The 14,437-nt window shown below is 53.4% G+C and overlaps 7 protein-coding genes across 7 annotated transcripts; 4 read left to right on the top strand and 3 right to left on the bottom strand.

The window, feature by feature from the left end:
- Positions 1 to 362: 362 nt before the first annotated feature.
- N0V89_004327 (uncharacterized protein) lies at positions 363 to 1,121 on the top strand (the record flags this gene model as incomplete). The annotated part of the gene is made up of 1 exon (XM_056213114.1): positions 363 to 1,121. One exon carries the CDS (start codon positions 363 to 365, stop codon positions 1,119 to 1,121), a length of 759 nt encoding a protein of 252 aa, XP_056073422.1.
- Positions 1,122 to 1,288: 167 nt separating this feature from the next.
- N0V89_004326 (uncharacterized protein) lies at positions 1,289 to 2,888 on the bottom strand (the record flags this gene model as incomplete). The annotated part of the gene is made up of 6 exons (XM_056213113.1): positions 1,289 to 1,540; positions 1,911 to 1,929; positions 1,990 to 2,268; positions 2,414 to 2,427; positions 2,476 to 2,559; positions 2,646 to 2,888. The coding sequence occupies 6 exons, from the start codon at positions 2,886 to 2,888 to the stop codon at positions 1,289 to 1,291; spliced, it is 891 nt and encodes a 296-aa protein (XP_056073421.1).
- Positions 2,889 to 3,429: 541 nt separating this feature from the next.
- Positions 3,430 to 4,115, top strand: CYC1 (iso-1-cytochrome c; the record flags this gene model as incomplete). Its single annotated transcript, XM_056213112.1, has 4 exons — positions 3,430 to 3,445; positions 3,700 to 3,731; positions 3,785 to 3,943; positions 3,996 to 4,115. 4 exons carry the CDS (start codon positions 3,430 to 3,432, stop codon positions 4,113 to 4,115), a joined length of 327 nt encoding a protein of 108 aa, XP_056073420.1.
- A 1,071-nt stretch (positions 4,116 to 5,186) lies between these two features.
- Positions 5,187 to 6,738, top strand: PDK2_2 ([Pyruvate dehydrogenase (acetyl-transferring)] kinase isozyme 2; the record flags this gene model as incomplete). The annotated part of the gene is made up of 5 exons (XM_056213111.1): positions 5,187 to 5,228; positions 5,283 to 5,307; positions 5,357 to 5,553; positions 5,608 to 6,623; positions 6,675 to 6,738. The coding sequence occupies 5 exons, from the start codon at positions 5,187 to 5,189 to the stop codon at positions 6,736 to 6,738; spliced, it is 1,344 nt and encodes a 447-aa protein (XP_056073419.1).
- Positions 6,739 to 8,041: 1,303 nt separating this feature from the next.
- Positions 8,042 to 8,788, bottom strand: N0V89_004323 (uncharacterized protein; the record flags this gene model as incomplete). The annotated part of the gene is made up of 1 exon (XM_056213110.1): positions 8,042 to 8,788. The coding sequence occupies one exon, from the start codon at positions 8,786 to 8,788 to the stop codon at positions 8,042 to 8,044; it is 747 nt and encodes a 248-aa protein (XP_056073418.1).
- Positions 8,789 to 11,176: 2,388 nt separating this feature from the next.
- N0V89_004322 (uncharacterized protein) lies at positions 11,177 to 12,103 on the bottom strand (the record flags this gene model as incomplete). Its single annotated transcript, XM_056213109.1, has 3 exons — positions 11,177 to 11,383; positions 11,435 to 12,010; positions 12,074 to 12,103. The coding sequence occupies 3 exons, from the start codon at positions 12,101 to 12,103 to the stop codon at positions 11,177 to 11,179; spliced, it is 813 nt and encodes a 270-aa protein (XP_056073417.1).
- Positions 12,104 to 12,447: 344 nt separating this feature from the next.
- Positions 12,448 to 14,378, top strand: N0V89_004321 (uncharacterized protein; the record flags this gene model as incomplete). The annotated part of the gene is made up of 5 exons (XM_056213108.1): positions 12,448 to 12,751; positions 12,871 to 13,036; positions 13,165 to 13,729; positions 13,854 to 13,881; positions 14,053 to 14,378. The coding sequence occupies 5 exons, from the start codon at positions 12,448 to 12,450 to the stop codon at positions 14,376 to 14,378; spliced, it is 1,389 nt and encodes a 462-aa protein (XP_056073416.1).
- Between the last annotated feature and the right edge of the window lie 59 nt (positions 14,379 to 14,437).

The raw sequence follows: 14,437 nt of genomic DNA, 5'->3' as shown, positions 1-14,437 counted from the left end.
CAGTTTCTGCCCAAGCTCTACACTATGACCTGTGTTCGGGATGTCGGTACTCAGGGTGTCAGTGTCCTTTCCCATATGCGCCTGTCTCAGGAGCCACAGCCAGGGAAACCGCCACGATTACAAACCTACCAAGTCACACAAACAACACGCCCCGTCGTCCGAAATTCATCGCCGAGCCTCTCTCAGCGCCTAGCCGGCAGTGCAAAGAGACGTGCATCTTCTGGTATCATGGCACGTGCCGTCGCGGTGCGGACTGTCACCTCACTCACGAATTGAATCACAACTGGCCAATCTCCCGTCCTCCGGGGTATACCCATGATCGCAGCCGTTGCGAGCTTAAGTTCTGTCCATTCCGTACTGACATGACGGAGATGATGCAGCGGTACTATTCCACTGCGCGTGTTGGCGAGAGGCTTGAGGATGAAGTGGACGTTGACCAAGACACATTCACCGTAGCAGGCGAGAAAACTGATTCGGAGAGTAATGAGACATCTGAGGACCAGAGATCGACTGATTCGGACTCTAGTTCGGACAGCAGCGAGGTGGAGGACGACGGATCTGGGGATGACTCTGTGGCTCACAGTACGCCGGCTCCGTCGAACCATACAAAGGAAGCCATCCCTTCTTCATTGTCTGCAACACCACAACATGCCTCACTACAAGGTCTCGAGCATCTGAAGCCTGTTATGTCGCAATTAAGCCATATCAGTGCCGATGCTGGCAAAGAAGAATACCAAGTACCAAATCCAGCGACTGTCTACGCCAGCAAGGAGCAACCCAACGCTGATCCAGTGGTCAGAAATCCAGGGCAAGGCTTGCGCAAGCGCATTCAGAAGAAGAGGAAGAAGAGCCGGGCTCGTCGTACAAAAATGCTGGCTGAGTTGCAAGCACGCCAGGCAGAAGACAATGCTGTCATCAGCGATGTCCCGCGGCCTGTTACGGTTGACATTGTGGCAACATCAAGGTCCTCAGTCATTCCTTCGCCACCAGGATTACCACGGGTTTCTCTTCCTACTACAACATCTATTAGCCACGCCGGGACACAGCGGCGCAAGCGCAAAGTATCTGGTCAAGACCACAGCGTGTATATTGATATCGGACCCACCAAGAAGAGACGTTAGCATGAGAAGGAGAAGGAGAAGGCGGAAGAGCTATTAGCTATGCAAAGGCACCATCTTGCTTAAAAACTTGGAGCACTTGAGCCGTCCCTCTCAACGATCGGATCGCATACCACCATCCCACGAATCGCAAAATGGGTACGTAATGCCCGGGTTGCGGCATCCCCGTCTCAGCTGACTTGATCCTTCGCGTTTAGGTCTTCGCAGACCAAGTTCTCTGCCTTACCGTCTAGCCCGACTCGCGTCGCCGCAAACTCCGCGTGAATAGCTTGGTAACTGCTTCTTCCGGTATCACCAGGGGGTACTGTCGACCTAATTGCCTGCGGAATGGTTGTACTCCTATCTGTAGATTTCTGCACGAGCTGGTGCCTGGACAGAAAGTCAATTTGCCAGTAGTTGTCAATCATGACGATCATTGTCCGCTGCATCTTTCTCCAGTAGCGTCTGCAAGGCATAGGAGGGGTTAGAAGCTCAGGGATTACGGGTTTACTTGAGGAAGGCCAAAAATCTGCGGTGGCTAAGAAGTACTACGTTCAGAGAACAGACACTGCATTTTGCACCCTCCCCATAGCTCAGTCCTTTTTGGCATTCCAGCTTTTCGTCAACTACGTAGATGCATAGCGCGAAACGGGTATAATCACAACTCGTGTTCAGGTCTACTCACCAGACATACGGCTTATTTTCATAAGTCCAAAACGTCCCGCTATGCTGTATTCCTTTACTCTGAATTACATCTACCATCTTCGTCACGCTCTCTTCGGGCGTAATGATCCCCTGCACATCCCAACTCACATTAATATTTGCCATGTCCCTATCTCAAGGTCAGTCACTCACCCAGCACCCCCCCCCACCCTACCGGAATTGAACTTACGTTGCCACCTCACCCGGATGCATTGCTAATATTATGGTATCATCGTCCTTGCGCTTGAGTTCGGCAGCCATGTGCCGTATCGCCATGTTGAGGGCAGCTTTGGAGGCGGCGTAGGCGGCGAAGCCGTCTTCCATCTCGCGGAAGTTGCCGTGGGAGCCACTGTCCGACGACATGAAGGTTATGGTGCCGATGGGAATGCTTGTTTGGAGGAGCTTTTGTGCGCAGATGATGGGGCCGATGGTGTTGGTGTGCAGGTGGAAGGCGAATTCGTCGAAGGATCTGGTGTCCATCAGCATTGGTGGATCAGGAAGGGAAACGAGTTGGCATGTTATAGTCAATGGCAAGGCCATGTTTCCAGGGCGTGACTTGACATGGTGGATCAAGGCATCATGTGAAGTTGCTGAAGAAGGATCGAGGTACGTACAGCTCAGTCGCTCTCTACCAACATCAGCGCAGCCCTTGTATCATTAAGCGCGCGTCTCTTACATTGGGGTATCGCAGGACACCGGCGTTGATGACTACATAATCTATTTTGAGGTTGCGGATGCCCATGAGCTGGCCGACGAATTTCTGCGTTTGATGGTGGTCAGTCGACTGCCCACGGCGCCTCTGACGTAACCAAACAAGAAGCACGCGTGCAGGTGTTTGCAACGTACGATGATGCTATCTTCACTTAGGACGTCACATATATACATCTGACAGCGGCCATGATCGCTCCCAGCCTGGCCCCACAGCGCAGACGCATGCGACGCCCAGGGCTCGCGCACCGTGGCTATGATTCGCTCGCCGCGCTGGAGCAGCTGGCGCACGAATTCGAGGCCGATGCCTCTGCTCGCACCGAGTATGAGCCAGGTAGTGGATTCGCGATCTGCGTACAAGACGTCGGGGATCTGATTCATGACCGCGTGTGTGGCGCAAGAGGCTGGTGCAGCAGAGCGAGCTGCAGACCGAGACCGAGGTTGTTGGTACGTGGGATGCGGTACTCGAACTTGGAGGGATGTAGTTGGCCGGGTGCTAACCGAGCGCAAAGGGTGAGTAACCGGTCACGAGACGGCGGAGCAGCCCTGGAGCATTGTCATGATGGCGTACCGCAAGAGCCATGACCTGTTCTGCTGAGCTGTCATTGTGTGCGCACGACAGACGACGGCCAGCCAGCAACGGCCACAAGGAGCGCTCATTTCCGCCAGCCCACGCCCCGGCTTCGCCCGAGCCACTTTTGTCGATTTCTTTCAGCTGCATCGCCATTGGTTGCTACGGGGCCCGCTCGAGCCCTTCTGCGCGGCCTAGTGCCAAGCCGGTGACGCTCAAAAACTCTCTCCTGCTTTCCCATCATCAGCTTTTTTACTTCCCATCTCGCAAGCCAGCCTCCTCGACCTCCACTCCTCCGCTCCATTACTGCACCAACCCAACAGCTACTTCAGCTTCCTCTCTTTATTCACAATGGGCTTCGAACAGGGTATGTGCGCACATCTGCTGCCAAACGTCATCCAGCTGCTCGCATCGCCACGTTTCTATCCCAGACATTGAGCCATCGCGTCGCATCGGATACTGCTTTGAGGAGCGAGCATAGCCTGAGGACGCAATCCCAGGCTTGCTTGCCAACTTCCGTGGTCCCCATGGCCATGTGGCGGCTTTGCGCTCAACTTGCGGGAGAGACGGGCGCAACCGAGCTCGATCTTCATCAAGACCATTGCTGACGTATCTTCACAGGCGATGCTAAGAAGGGTGCCAACCTCTTCAAGGTACGACAGACACCAAAGTGCCGTCAGTGGTATCCGAAATTAACGTCCGGCAGACCCGATGCGCTCAATGCCACACCCTGAAGGAGGGTGAGGGCAACAAGATCGGCCCCAACCTACACGGTCTCTTCGGCCGCAAGTCTGGCCAGGTCGAGGGTTTCTCGTACACCGACGCCAACAAGCAGAAGGGCGTTGAGTGGGGCAACGACACCCTGGTAAGTTCACTTCGGACGTGCGCCCAGCAAGTTGACGGCTAATCCCGCCCAGTTCGAGTACCTCGAGAACCCCAAGAAGTACATTCCCGGTACCAAGATGGCCTTCGGTGGTCTCAAGAAGCCCAAGGATCGAAACGACCTCATCACCTTCCTCCAGAACGAGACAAAGTAAACGCAGTGCGCGTACGGCTGTTCTCCTTCGATTCTCCCTTCGGCATGGTCCTCTAATTCCCTCTGGTCGAAAAGCTTTTTGTTCCGACATGTACCATCAGCAGACATGATAGACGTACGATTAAGGCGGTGGTGCGGTGCAGTGCAGTTGTTTGTCTTGTATACATGTAATATATATGTGGTGTTCTGCGCAAGACGGTTTCTCTTATAGCTGCAGCATGGGACTGGTCAGGACTTGGCCGCACTCGAAATACCAATTCTCCTCCTCTTCCAACACGAGCGTTTTTCTGCGTGATCAACATGCATCTTCCGTTGATCGACACGTGCATCACAGACACCAAGCATGTCCCCTGAATTGACCAGACAGCGTTGGAGCATTCGGTTGACAACGTGTTCCTGATGGACGAGACCATGGTATCAGCGGCCAATGCCCAGGTGCCCAGGTGGCTGCGCTGTCACGTGGCGCTCCTCACGTGGGTAATTCGGAGCTGTGGAAGATTTCGTCGCCAGATGTTGATTCCCGAGGATGACCGGAAAGCGACAGCTCTGTTCGCTTGCCGATTGCATCCCTGCAGTTGTATTGAGCCTTGTAGACAGAGAGGCACAACCATAGACGTGAAGGACCAAATTACATTACAAGCTTCAATCGCGTCAGCTACGCGGGATTGAGGGTATCACGCGCGCACCCGCTGCTTTTTCTCTCCACGTGAAAGCTTCCGGCGCGGGAGACTGGAGGCTCAAAGTGTGGGGAGCGTTGGCTGCACCATCCGTCTCCGCCGGCAGACCAATTGCCGTTCGCGTCACCAACACCTAACATCTTGCTCGTTGCTCTCGTGTCTCATTCCTTTAGTTCTGTCCATTCAGTGTAATTCGCCAATCGACCACTCCGCAACGCGTGGTACCTCGGTCCAACATCTCATTGAGTCAAGCGTCATAGCGGGGCGGAAGTGCTTCGGCGTTTACCGCTCGTGCGCCCTCTGTCGCATGCTTCTTTGATACATCGATTGAGCCTCACCTACACCTTGGCGGACACGCAGCGCAGCAGGCCGGGTGGCCTTTTTAGCTTGACATCATGTCGTGGAAACGGACAGAGAGGCTGATGGACACCATCAAGGTGCGGCATCGCTTCTTTCCAATCGTCCCATGTCCCACATGCTAACAGCAGCAGCACTACAGCAACTTTCCGGCGACCAGTGTGTATATTGAAACCGTAACCACGAATCCTTATTAACCTGTACTTAGGTGTATCCCTCCGCCAGATGGTGCAGTTTGGTGAGAAACCTTCCACGGGGACCCTCTTCCGCGCGTCACAATTCCTCTCCGAAGAGCTACCCATACGACTTGCCCACCGCGTGCAAGAGCTCCACGAGCTTCCCGATGGCCTCAATGAGATGCCTTCAATATGCAGAGTGCGCGACTGGTACGCACAGTCATTCGATGTACGTGCTAGGCTGCTCCTTTACAACACTCTTGACTCATCTGATCTACCACAGGAGCTTACCAACTTGTCTCGACCGAACATCACCTCCGAAGTAAAGAATCGGCTATTAAAACCAGCGAAGAAGACCGAGTTGACGTCCAAGGGCACGCAAAACCCAAGCATCAAGCAAGGCCAGTACAGGTCGGCGCCCGAGAATGGCAGTGGCAGTAGCAACGGCAACGGCAACGCCCACGCCAACACCAACGGCAGGGAAGTGAAGGGCGCCGCAACCGCGCGAAGATACTACGCCGCCGCCGACGACGGTCAGGACTGGCCCATCGAGCTAGCCGCCTACAACACAAAGTTTGCGGAGACGCTCGAGAAGATCAAGCGGCGGCACGACAGCGTCGTCACCACAGTCGCACAGGGCATCTTGGAATGGAAGCGCAAGAAGCAGCGCATGCAGATCGACCACAACATCCAAGCGTTCCTCGACCGCTTCTACATGAGCCGCATTGGAATCCGCATGCTGATCGGTCAGCACATCGCACTTACCGATCAGCGCCAGCGTTCCGATCCTAATTACGTTGGTATTATCTGCACCAAGACCAACGTCAGAGAGCTTGCGCAGGAGGCAATTGAGAATGCGCGCTTCGTGTGCGAAGACCACTATGGCTTGTTCGAGGCGCCCAAGGTCCAGCTTGTGTGCAACCCCGACATCAGCTTCATGTACGTCCCCGGCCACTTGTCGCACATGCTTTTCGAGACGCTCAAGAACTCTCTGCGCGCGGTGGTGGAAACACGAGGGCAAGACAAAGAGGACTTCCCGGTGACAAAGGTCATCGTCGCCGAGGGTCAGGAGGACATTACCATCAAGATCACGGATGAAGGAGGCGGCATCCCGCGGTCAGCAATCCCCCTCGTGTGGACGTACATGTACACGACTGTGGACCAGACGCCGAGCCTGGACCCTGACTTTAACAAGAGTGACTTCAAGGCGCCCATGGCAGGCTTTGGCTACGGTCTACCTATCTCACGGCTATACGCGAGGTACTTTGGCGGCGATCTAAAGCTTATTAGCATGGAAGGGTGAGTCTAATCCCGCTCCTCCAGCTTCACACTAACTAACAATTTTCACAGCTATGGCACAGATGTTTACTTGCACCTCAACCGTCTTTCCTCATCCTCCGAACCTCTCCAATAGCAATTACCAGTCAGGAGAGACGAGTGGACATCTTCGGAGATGATCCGATCCTCTCAAGGACGGGCACAAGGTAATCGGTCTATGCGGCTGAAGCTCAACGGGCAGGTGGGCATGGAGGTTAGTGAGAGGAGGCAGGTCGGCGATGCGGAGGAGATGTTTTTGGAGAAAGGGCCGGGCGCGCCTTGGTGGCGGAATGTGGGGATGGAGGAGGGGATGTAGATCTTTGTGTGCTTTGCAGAAGGGCTGAAAAGGAAAAGACAGAAATAGATGCTGAGTGTGAGGGCATTCTTGTGTCTATATACGAGCATTTGATGGTGGGGATTCTAAGATTCGGCTTGGAAGCATGGAGTAAAACGGTACACTTGTGTATATGGGCACACTTAATGTTAGTTGCGACGCAACGTTTTGCTTGGGTAGGTAGAATGAAAAGAAACAAACAAGAAGCCGCGGATATGCAGTCAGAGATCAATGCGGTCCAGATTGGATCTATTACTCAAAGCTCAGGTCTGCATCTTTGGTACTTCCCCGTCCATTCGGTCCAATTGTTACAGAACTAGGACAAAGGTTTAGGGGCTGCTTACCCCGGAGCAACACTGCACCGGATTTTCCGATGAACCGCTATACTTCGATGATATCTCGCTATCATATGTTTTACCCATGCAAGGACTCAATATGGTATATCTACATCGCTCTCTTCTCTGAACCGCCCTTCCCTGCTCTGCTCTGCCCTGCCCTCTCCCTCCTCAAAGCCAAACCCCCAACCAGCCCACCAGCACCATTCCAACCCACAAGATGCGCTCAATCCAGGCCTCCCTCGCCGTTCCACCAGAATGCTTCCCCACCGTCGGCAACGGCGCCCCATTTGCCGTCCCAGCAGCACCACTAGGCAGCCCGCCCGAGCTTCTAACAAGAGTGACGATCGCCGTCACTGGCTGCATCGCGCTCGTACTACCCTGTATGATGGCAGCTGTGCCAGCCGCTTCCAGACTAACCACACTGCCCGACACCGTGACCGCCGGCCCCCCAGGCACAAGCGTCGTTCCCGGCGCAAGACTATAATAACCCGCGCGGTTGGCGGTGTACACGTGTCCCCAAAGGGTCAGCGGTGCAGCAGAGCTGGTGGTGACAAGAGTGCCGTAGGAAGGGTGTAGGATTGTGGTTTGTCCGTTTATGACGAGGGCTGTGGCGCTGCCATCGAGGGAGTAGGTTGTTCCCGACATGGTTATAGGTGGAGCACCGGGGCGTAAGGACTGCCCAGGAGACAGCACGTAGCCTTCAGGAAGGAGTATGTTTGGGTCGGACACTATGGGTGGGAGGGGGTTATGACTGCCCCGTTGGCGAGGGTGATGGGGAGGAGGACGGGGGCGTCTGTGATAAGGGCATCGGCAGGGGCGAGTGGAACGATTTGGGTGCCGGCGAGGACAAGCTCCGTGCGTGAAGCATCTGTTCGGATGGCGACAGGCGTGTTGGATATTGTGACTGTTCGGCCGGGCGCGACGGTCGTGTCGCCGACGATGAAGTTGCCGCCTGAGGGCGCGGGGTTGACGACGAAGGGTGAGTCTCCGATAGTGATGGTAGCTACGGGCCGGTTGTAGGGCGGCCTTAGGGTTACTGTCTGCGTGCCGCCGATAACGACTTTGGTTTGTCCAATAGATGTGTGGACCGCGACAGGCGTGCCTCCCACGGTAACAGTTTGGCCAGGCTTCACTGTCGTGGAATCATCGATGATGAAATCACCGCCCGACGAGCCTGGTCGGACGAGAACATTCGAAGGGCCAGCCGGGAGTGTTATGATTGGTGGTAAGACCGGAAGGCTACTCGCTTTTGTCTCTACCTCCTGTGCAGGCGGAACGTTGATTGGAAACGAAGGAATGGTCTCCCAGCCGGTCGCTGTGATCTCGACAATGGGAGAGCATCCGCGGCAGGGAAGGGTTATTGTGAAGTTGGGTTCTGGGATCTCGTGGTGGCCATCGGGATCGCCGGGATTGGTACTCGGCGCTGGCACGGGACGAAGGCCTTCCTGTGTGGAGGTCATACCCGTTGGTAGCATTGTGGGGACGACATTGGTGGCGCTGACGGGGATTGTCCCGTTGTTGATTGTAGAAAATGTATTGAAGGGCGAGGAAATTGTATTAAAGGTAGTTGATTGCGGTATAGATGAGATTGGTGCGGAGGGTATCAATTCTGTGTGTGCTGGAGATGTAGCCTTTGATGGTACTGTGCTCTCAGATATTATAGTAGGAGGCGCTGCTGATAACGGCTCGCCTGGTAGAGAAAGCGCTGTTGATATTATGCTGGAAGATCGAGGTGCCGATGGTATGAGACCTGTAGGGAAACGTGCAACGTTAGGCGGCTCTGACGGTATTATGCTCGAGGTTCGAGGTGCCGACGGTATAAGGCCTGTAGGAAACTTGGTCGAAGTTTTGAGTGCAGAAGCTAAAGGAGCGGTTCCTAGCACGGGTAACGCCTAATTAGAACCTACATTCGCAGGAATGATATTGGGTGGGAGGCTACGTACGAGGAACCGATGGTGTTATAGTGATGCCGCTGAGTGCTATCATACTTTCTTCCGATATAGCCGTTACAGCTATTTGGTCACCTACAACTAGGTGTCAGTAAGAAGCACAGAAGTTCTTGTGGAGCACAATCATAAAGCGCTGGTCTAGGGACTCACCCGCTTGTGCCAGTGTAGCAGCAACATACATGTATGTTGTGTAACCAATACACAACGTCCGACATAGATGCGATCTCGCGGCTCGTTTGCGATGAGCACTTGACATGGCGATAGCGACTGCGACGATCAAGAAGAGCGACAAAAAGGCCGAGGGATAGCATCAACAGAAGGAGGAACACGCAAATTCGCTAGCCATATAGGAGGCAGGACGCTGCCTCTACCCAATCACTTGGTCATATCTTGTATCTGGTCCGCAATCAATTTTCGTTCTAGAAAAGCGCTCCGCGTCTCGCGTATCAACTTGCGCAATTACGTCCTCACGGCTGATGAGAGCACCAGGTTTCCGAGCTAGCGCGACGCTTTCTGCATATATTGATGTTGATTAGACAGGTACCAAGCTTTCGAGGCATCATTCGTGCCGATGGGAGGTGCGCGGAAGAAATGGTAGGCGAAGATATGATAGGTCACACTAGAAAAGGCGAACTCAACCTTCCAGTGGTTGTGTAAGCGCACCTCTTGCCACAGGGTGCTATAACGTGCAGCGCCGGTAAAGATGTGGTTGGGTGGGCGAACACGAGAATGTGCGGCAAAGTGCATGATGTGGTGGTCCGCGGCGGATGCGACGATACAGTTGTGTAACTTGCGGATTGGAGTTATACCTTCAGTGAGGCTGTATTGTAGGATGTACGACCTTTGTTATCACCAAGCAGAGAGATCTTCTTCGAACCAGAGCGTCGAAGCAACCGATTGACGTATGCGGCGTATGCGGGGATCGTATGCATGGTGTTGGGAGGTTTGCCGTGGTCGGGCGTCCGGACCGCAACCGACAGGGACAATCAGCCGGTACAAGGTAGGACGTCGCACAGGCTAAGCGTCCCGAGACAGGGCTGGAAGGTGTGCACGTGGTGGCACTTGTGTGTGATTTCGAAAGCGGTGCAGCACCCATTGTTAATAGTTGAGTGTTGTAGCAACGTTGGAACGAGCTGCGGGCGAAACGGGTCGACGGGATTGATTTCCTGTTCCGAAGGCGCTAGTATGAGCTACCTTCAAAGAGCTAAGACTTCTTCACGCTCTGCCCGAACGATATATATCATCATTGTCACCCTAAAAACATGGGGCATGAGTACATCTTGCATTGCGATGGCTCACTATTTGCAACTTTGCGACGGAAAGTCAACACACTAGAAACAGAACAGCACCAAGCACGACACTCTCTAACAATTCAACAAATCGTGCCGAATCCACGCAGTATTGAGGGTCTGATCATTCGTATGCCCGAAGTTCAGAATTGAGAAGGAATCGAGGGCTTCCAGAGTGTCTTGAAAAGATTGATCATGTCCGAGCTCAGCTCCTGGGGCTGCTCATAGCCTGGAAAATGACCTCCCCGCGGATGTTGCTGCCATCCCACGATATTGAAGTCCTTCTCCGCCCAACTTCGCGGTACCATGAATACCTCCCTTGCAAAAGCACTCACTCCGGTAGGCACCTTTACGAACCTTTCCGTACCAGGTGGAATCTCACCCGACGTCGCTAGCGACAAATTTTCAAAGTACATCTGAAAGGCGGTCGTTGGGCCTGGGAAATAATGCAGTAGTGTCCACGTGATTATCTCATCCCTAGTCCATGGATAGCCGTCGGACCTAACGGTGGGGGGTACAAAGTCAGTGTAATGTTCAATTCAAAAGAATGGGCCGAAGGAGGTATGAATCCGCTTGAGAGTTTCAGACATTTGTGACAGCTGAGGCATCCACTTTGTACCCGAACTTACCACATCTGAAGTTTATCGGCCATCCAGGCAAGCATGCCCACAGGAGAGTCGTGCATAGCGAAGCCTAGGGTGCGCGGTTTTGTGCTCTGTATCTGGCCGTAGCCGGCTTGCCCTTTCTGGAACCAATTCATTATCTCCAGAGAGCGCTTCTCGAAGTCGGAATACTCTAGCTTGTTGCCGTCCTCAGGAGGCTTGACGAAAACCTAGCGACAGCCTATGTCAATCGACCACTCTGCGAGAAAAGACAGACTTACGTTGGTAAGATGGACTGACTGTATGTTTTCTGGGTGAAGTCGAACCATGGATGATGCTATCATCGCTCCCCAGTCCCCGCCCGCCACGACATATTGCTCGTAGCCTAGTCCGGTCATGAGTCGATGCAGCAGCTCTGCTGAATGCCAGTTCTTGAACCCTTGCTTGGTGGTGTGCGACGAAAAGCCAAACCCAGGGAGAGAAGGTGCTACGACATGATGACCTGCAGATCGAAGCGGCTCAAGTATTTTTGTTACTTCTGTAAAGTTTCCTGGCCATCCGTGCAGATAGATCAACGGAATCCCATCTTCTCCCTCGGAACGTTCGTGGATGAAATGGATGTCGAAGAGCCCCCACTCTTCCAACTCGATAGTGACTTTGAACTGAGAGAATTCGTTGAGTTTGAGTTGCTCGAGTTCCCAATTGTATTCTTCGAGCCAGTATTTGACCACCTCTTCGATGAAACCTACAGTAATGCCGTTGTCTTCTCCGCAGGTACTTTCGATATTGCCAGTTGGAAGGCGAACTAGCTGCAACTTTTTCTTCAGAAGTTCTAGTTCTTCCTCGGCGATATCAACCTGTCATGAGTCTTAGTCACTGCTTTGGCTGAATCGAAAGGCCGTCAGATACACCTGACTGACCTTGAAGGGCTTTGGATGAAGAGCAGGCATTTGTAGTGAGTAGCTGAAGATGTAAATGCGCAGACTGTGTTGTTGTGTGAGAAGTTGTTATGTGGCTCGTCATGCGGGCAGGCGCCGATCGTCACGAGAGTAAGCACCATCGTGGCACTACCCCGCTAGAACACGTGGTTTTCGTAAATTCAACACAGTCTTTGTAGATGAATCTTTTCAGACTGATATGAGTACTCGGAAGGTGGCAGACGGTCGTGTACACTTAGCTGGCAGCTCGTTGTGGAGTAAGCCTAAATAGGTAGCGCCCGAACCCGCCCGGAAGCCAATCGTCGCTGCTGCTTACGCCAGTGGTGGTCTGCGGGGTTTCCAACCGACCAGCCAAAATGGTAGTCAAGGTCTTCCATGGTGCAGTCGTCCACTCTATCAGCCTAGGAGAACTCGAGATTGTGGAGAATGGAACGCTTGTTGTTGACGCAGCCGGTGTGATAGTCGCATTCGAAAGGTCAGGAAATCAAGAGCTATCCATCCCGGAGGACCCCCAAGTACACCATCTGGAGCCAGGAGAATTCCTCATTCCTGGCTTCGTCGACACGCACAACCACGCGCCGCAGTGGCCGATGCGCGGCTTAGGGCAAGGCCTACATATCCTTGAATGGTTGAATCAAGTCACCTTTCCCATCGAAGCGCGTAAGCAAACCACCGAATTCAGCATGGGCATGTCTGTATCCAACAAAGATCATTGAGACCCGGATGAGGTATCCGTCCACTCTGTCTCGACTCACACTAACTTTGTGCTCGTGCGTCAGGCTTCGCCGATGCCACTTACGCTCGCAGGACGTACGAGAACACGGTCTCTGACTTCCTCAGACAAGGCATCACTACAGCATCGTATTACGGCTCGCGGCATGCAGAGGCGACGTGTATTTTGGCCGAGATATGTCTTGAGAAAGGGCAGCGCGCCTTTGTCGGCAAGTGAGTTGACCATGGGATCGAGACCTGTGTTACCTCGGGATACACAATACCTGGTCACATGTACCGTTGGATTGTACCCTGGTGTTACCTCAGGATAAGCTATCCAACAATGGCTAACCTTTGCCTAGGTGTAACATGGACCGCAATGCCCCCGAGTATATCTGCGAGCAAAGCGCCGACGTCTCTTTGCGCGAAACCCAGGATTGCGTTGCGCACATTCGAAAACTGCCAGGCTGTGCCGAACCGAAACATGCATTGGTCAAGCCCGTTTTGACTCCTCGCTTCGCCATTTGCTGTACTTCGAAACTTCTCTGCGGCCTCGGGAATATGATGAAGAAAGACAAAGACCTGGCAATGCAGACGCACTTCAACGAAGCGCAACAGGAAATCGACGCTACCAGGGGGCTATTTCCAGTCCTCGCTGCAAAAAGTGAGGCCGATCTATATGAAAGCTTTGGCCTTTTGTGTCCAAGATCTGTTCTTGCACACTGCACCATCATGACCGATTACGACATGGAAAGGGTGAAGGCGCTTCAATGCGGCGTAGCTCACTGTCCTATTGCAAACATGACAGTCGGTGGTGGTTTCATGGTCGCTCCCGTACGAGATTTCCTGCGACGCGGCATCAAGGTTGGACTTGGCACTGACAGCGGTGGTGGATGGGCCTCACAAATGCTCGCAGTCATTCGCCAGGTAAGCCGACCATTCAGTACGAAGCGGATGTGTCTTTTTGGCCTAAGAAGTTTTCTTCCTTGCGTGGATGAAGCATACACGGGATTCTGTGTTGACTCACACTAACTTTCTACCCGCACCTTAGGCAATGATCGCTTCCAACGCACGAGAAGGTACGTAATGTCGGGGTACAATGTGGGCGTTCATGCTGGGCGATGGTCTAAGACTCCAGGCCTTACACCTCTAAATCTGAGATCTTCAGACATTAGTAGCTGGCTAGAACACCTCCTTCACCCAATTCCCTCATCTGTAGAATCACACTGACTTTGTAACACCACCTTTAGTCATGTCTCAGGGCGAGGACAAAGGTCTTTCGTTAGAGGAAGTATTCTACCTTGCGACTCTCGGAGGTGCACAGGTCATGTGTCTCGATGATAGCATTGGCAATTTCCAGGTTGGGAAGCAGTTCGACGCGTCGTGGATATCGACCACGACAGGTTTACAATCAGCAATGACACCGCGTGAGGAAGGAGACTCGTTTCGGACGATCTTTGAGAAGTACATCATGTCAGGTGACGACCGCAACATAGCACATGTTTATGTGCGTGGTCGTAGGGTGGCGGGATCCCATCAGGAGTTGCGGGAAGTGGAGGGTTGTAAGAGGGAATGAATTTGAATTGTGCGGAAAAGCACTAAGCTTGAAACGCACTGTCACTTCACTCTCACCAG

The sequence above is a fragment of the Didymosphaeria variabile genome (genome assembly GCF_027946475.1).
Source record: "Didymosphaeria variabile strain IMI 356815 chromosome Unknown scaffold_3, whole genome shotgun sequence".
NCBI lineage: Eukaryota > Fungi > Ascomycota > Dothideomycetes > Pleosporales > Didymosphaeriaceae > Didymosphaeria > Didymosphaeria variabile.
The sequence above is the reverse complement of the archived record's forward strand: the minus strand, read 5'-3'. Positions and strand labels throughout refer to the sequence as shown.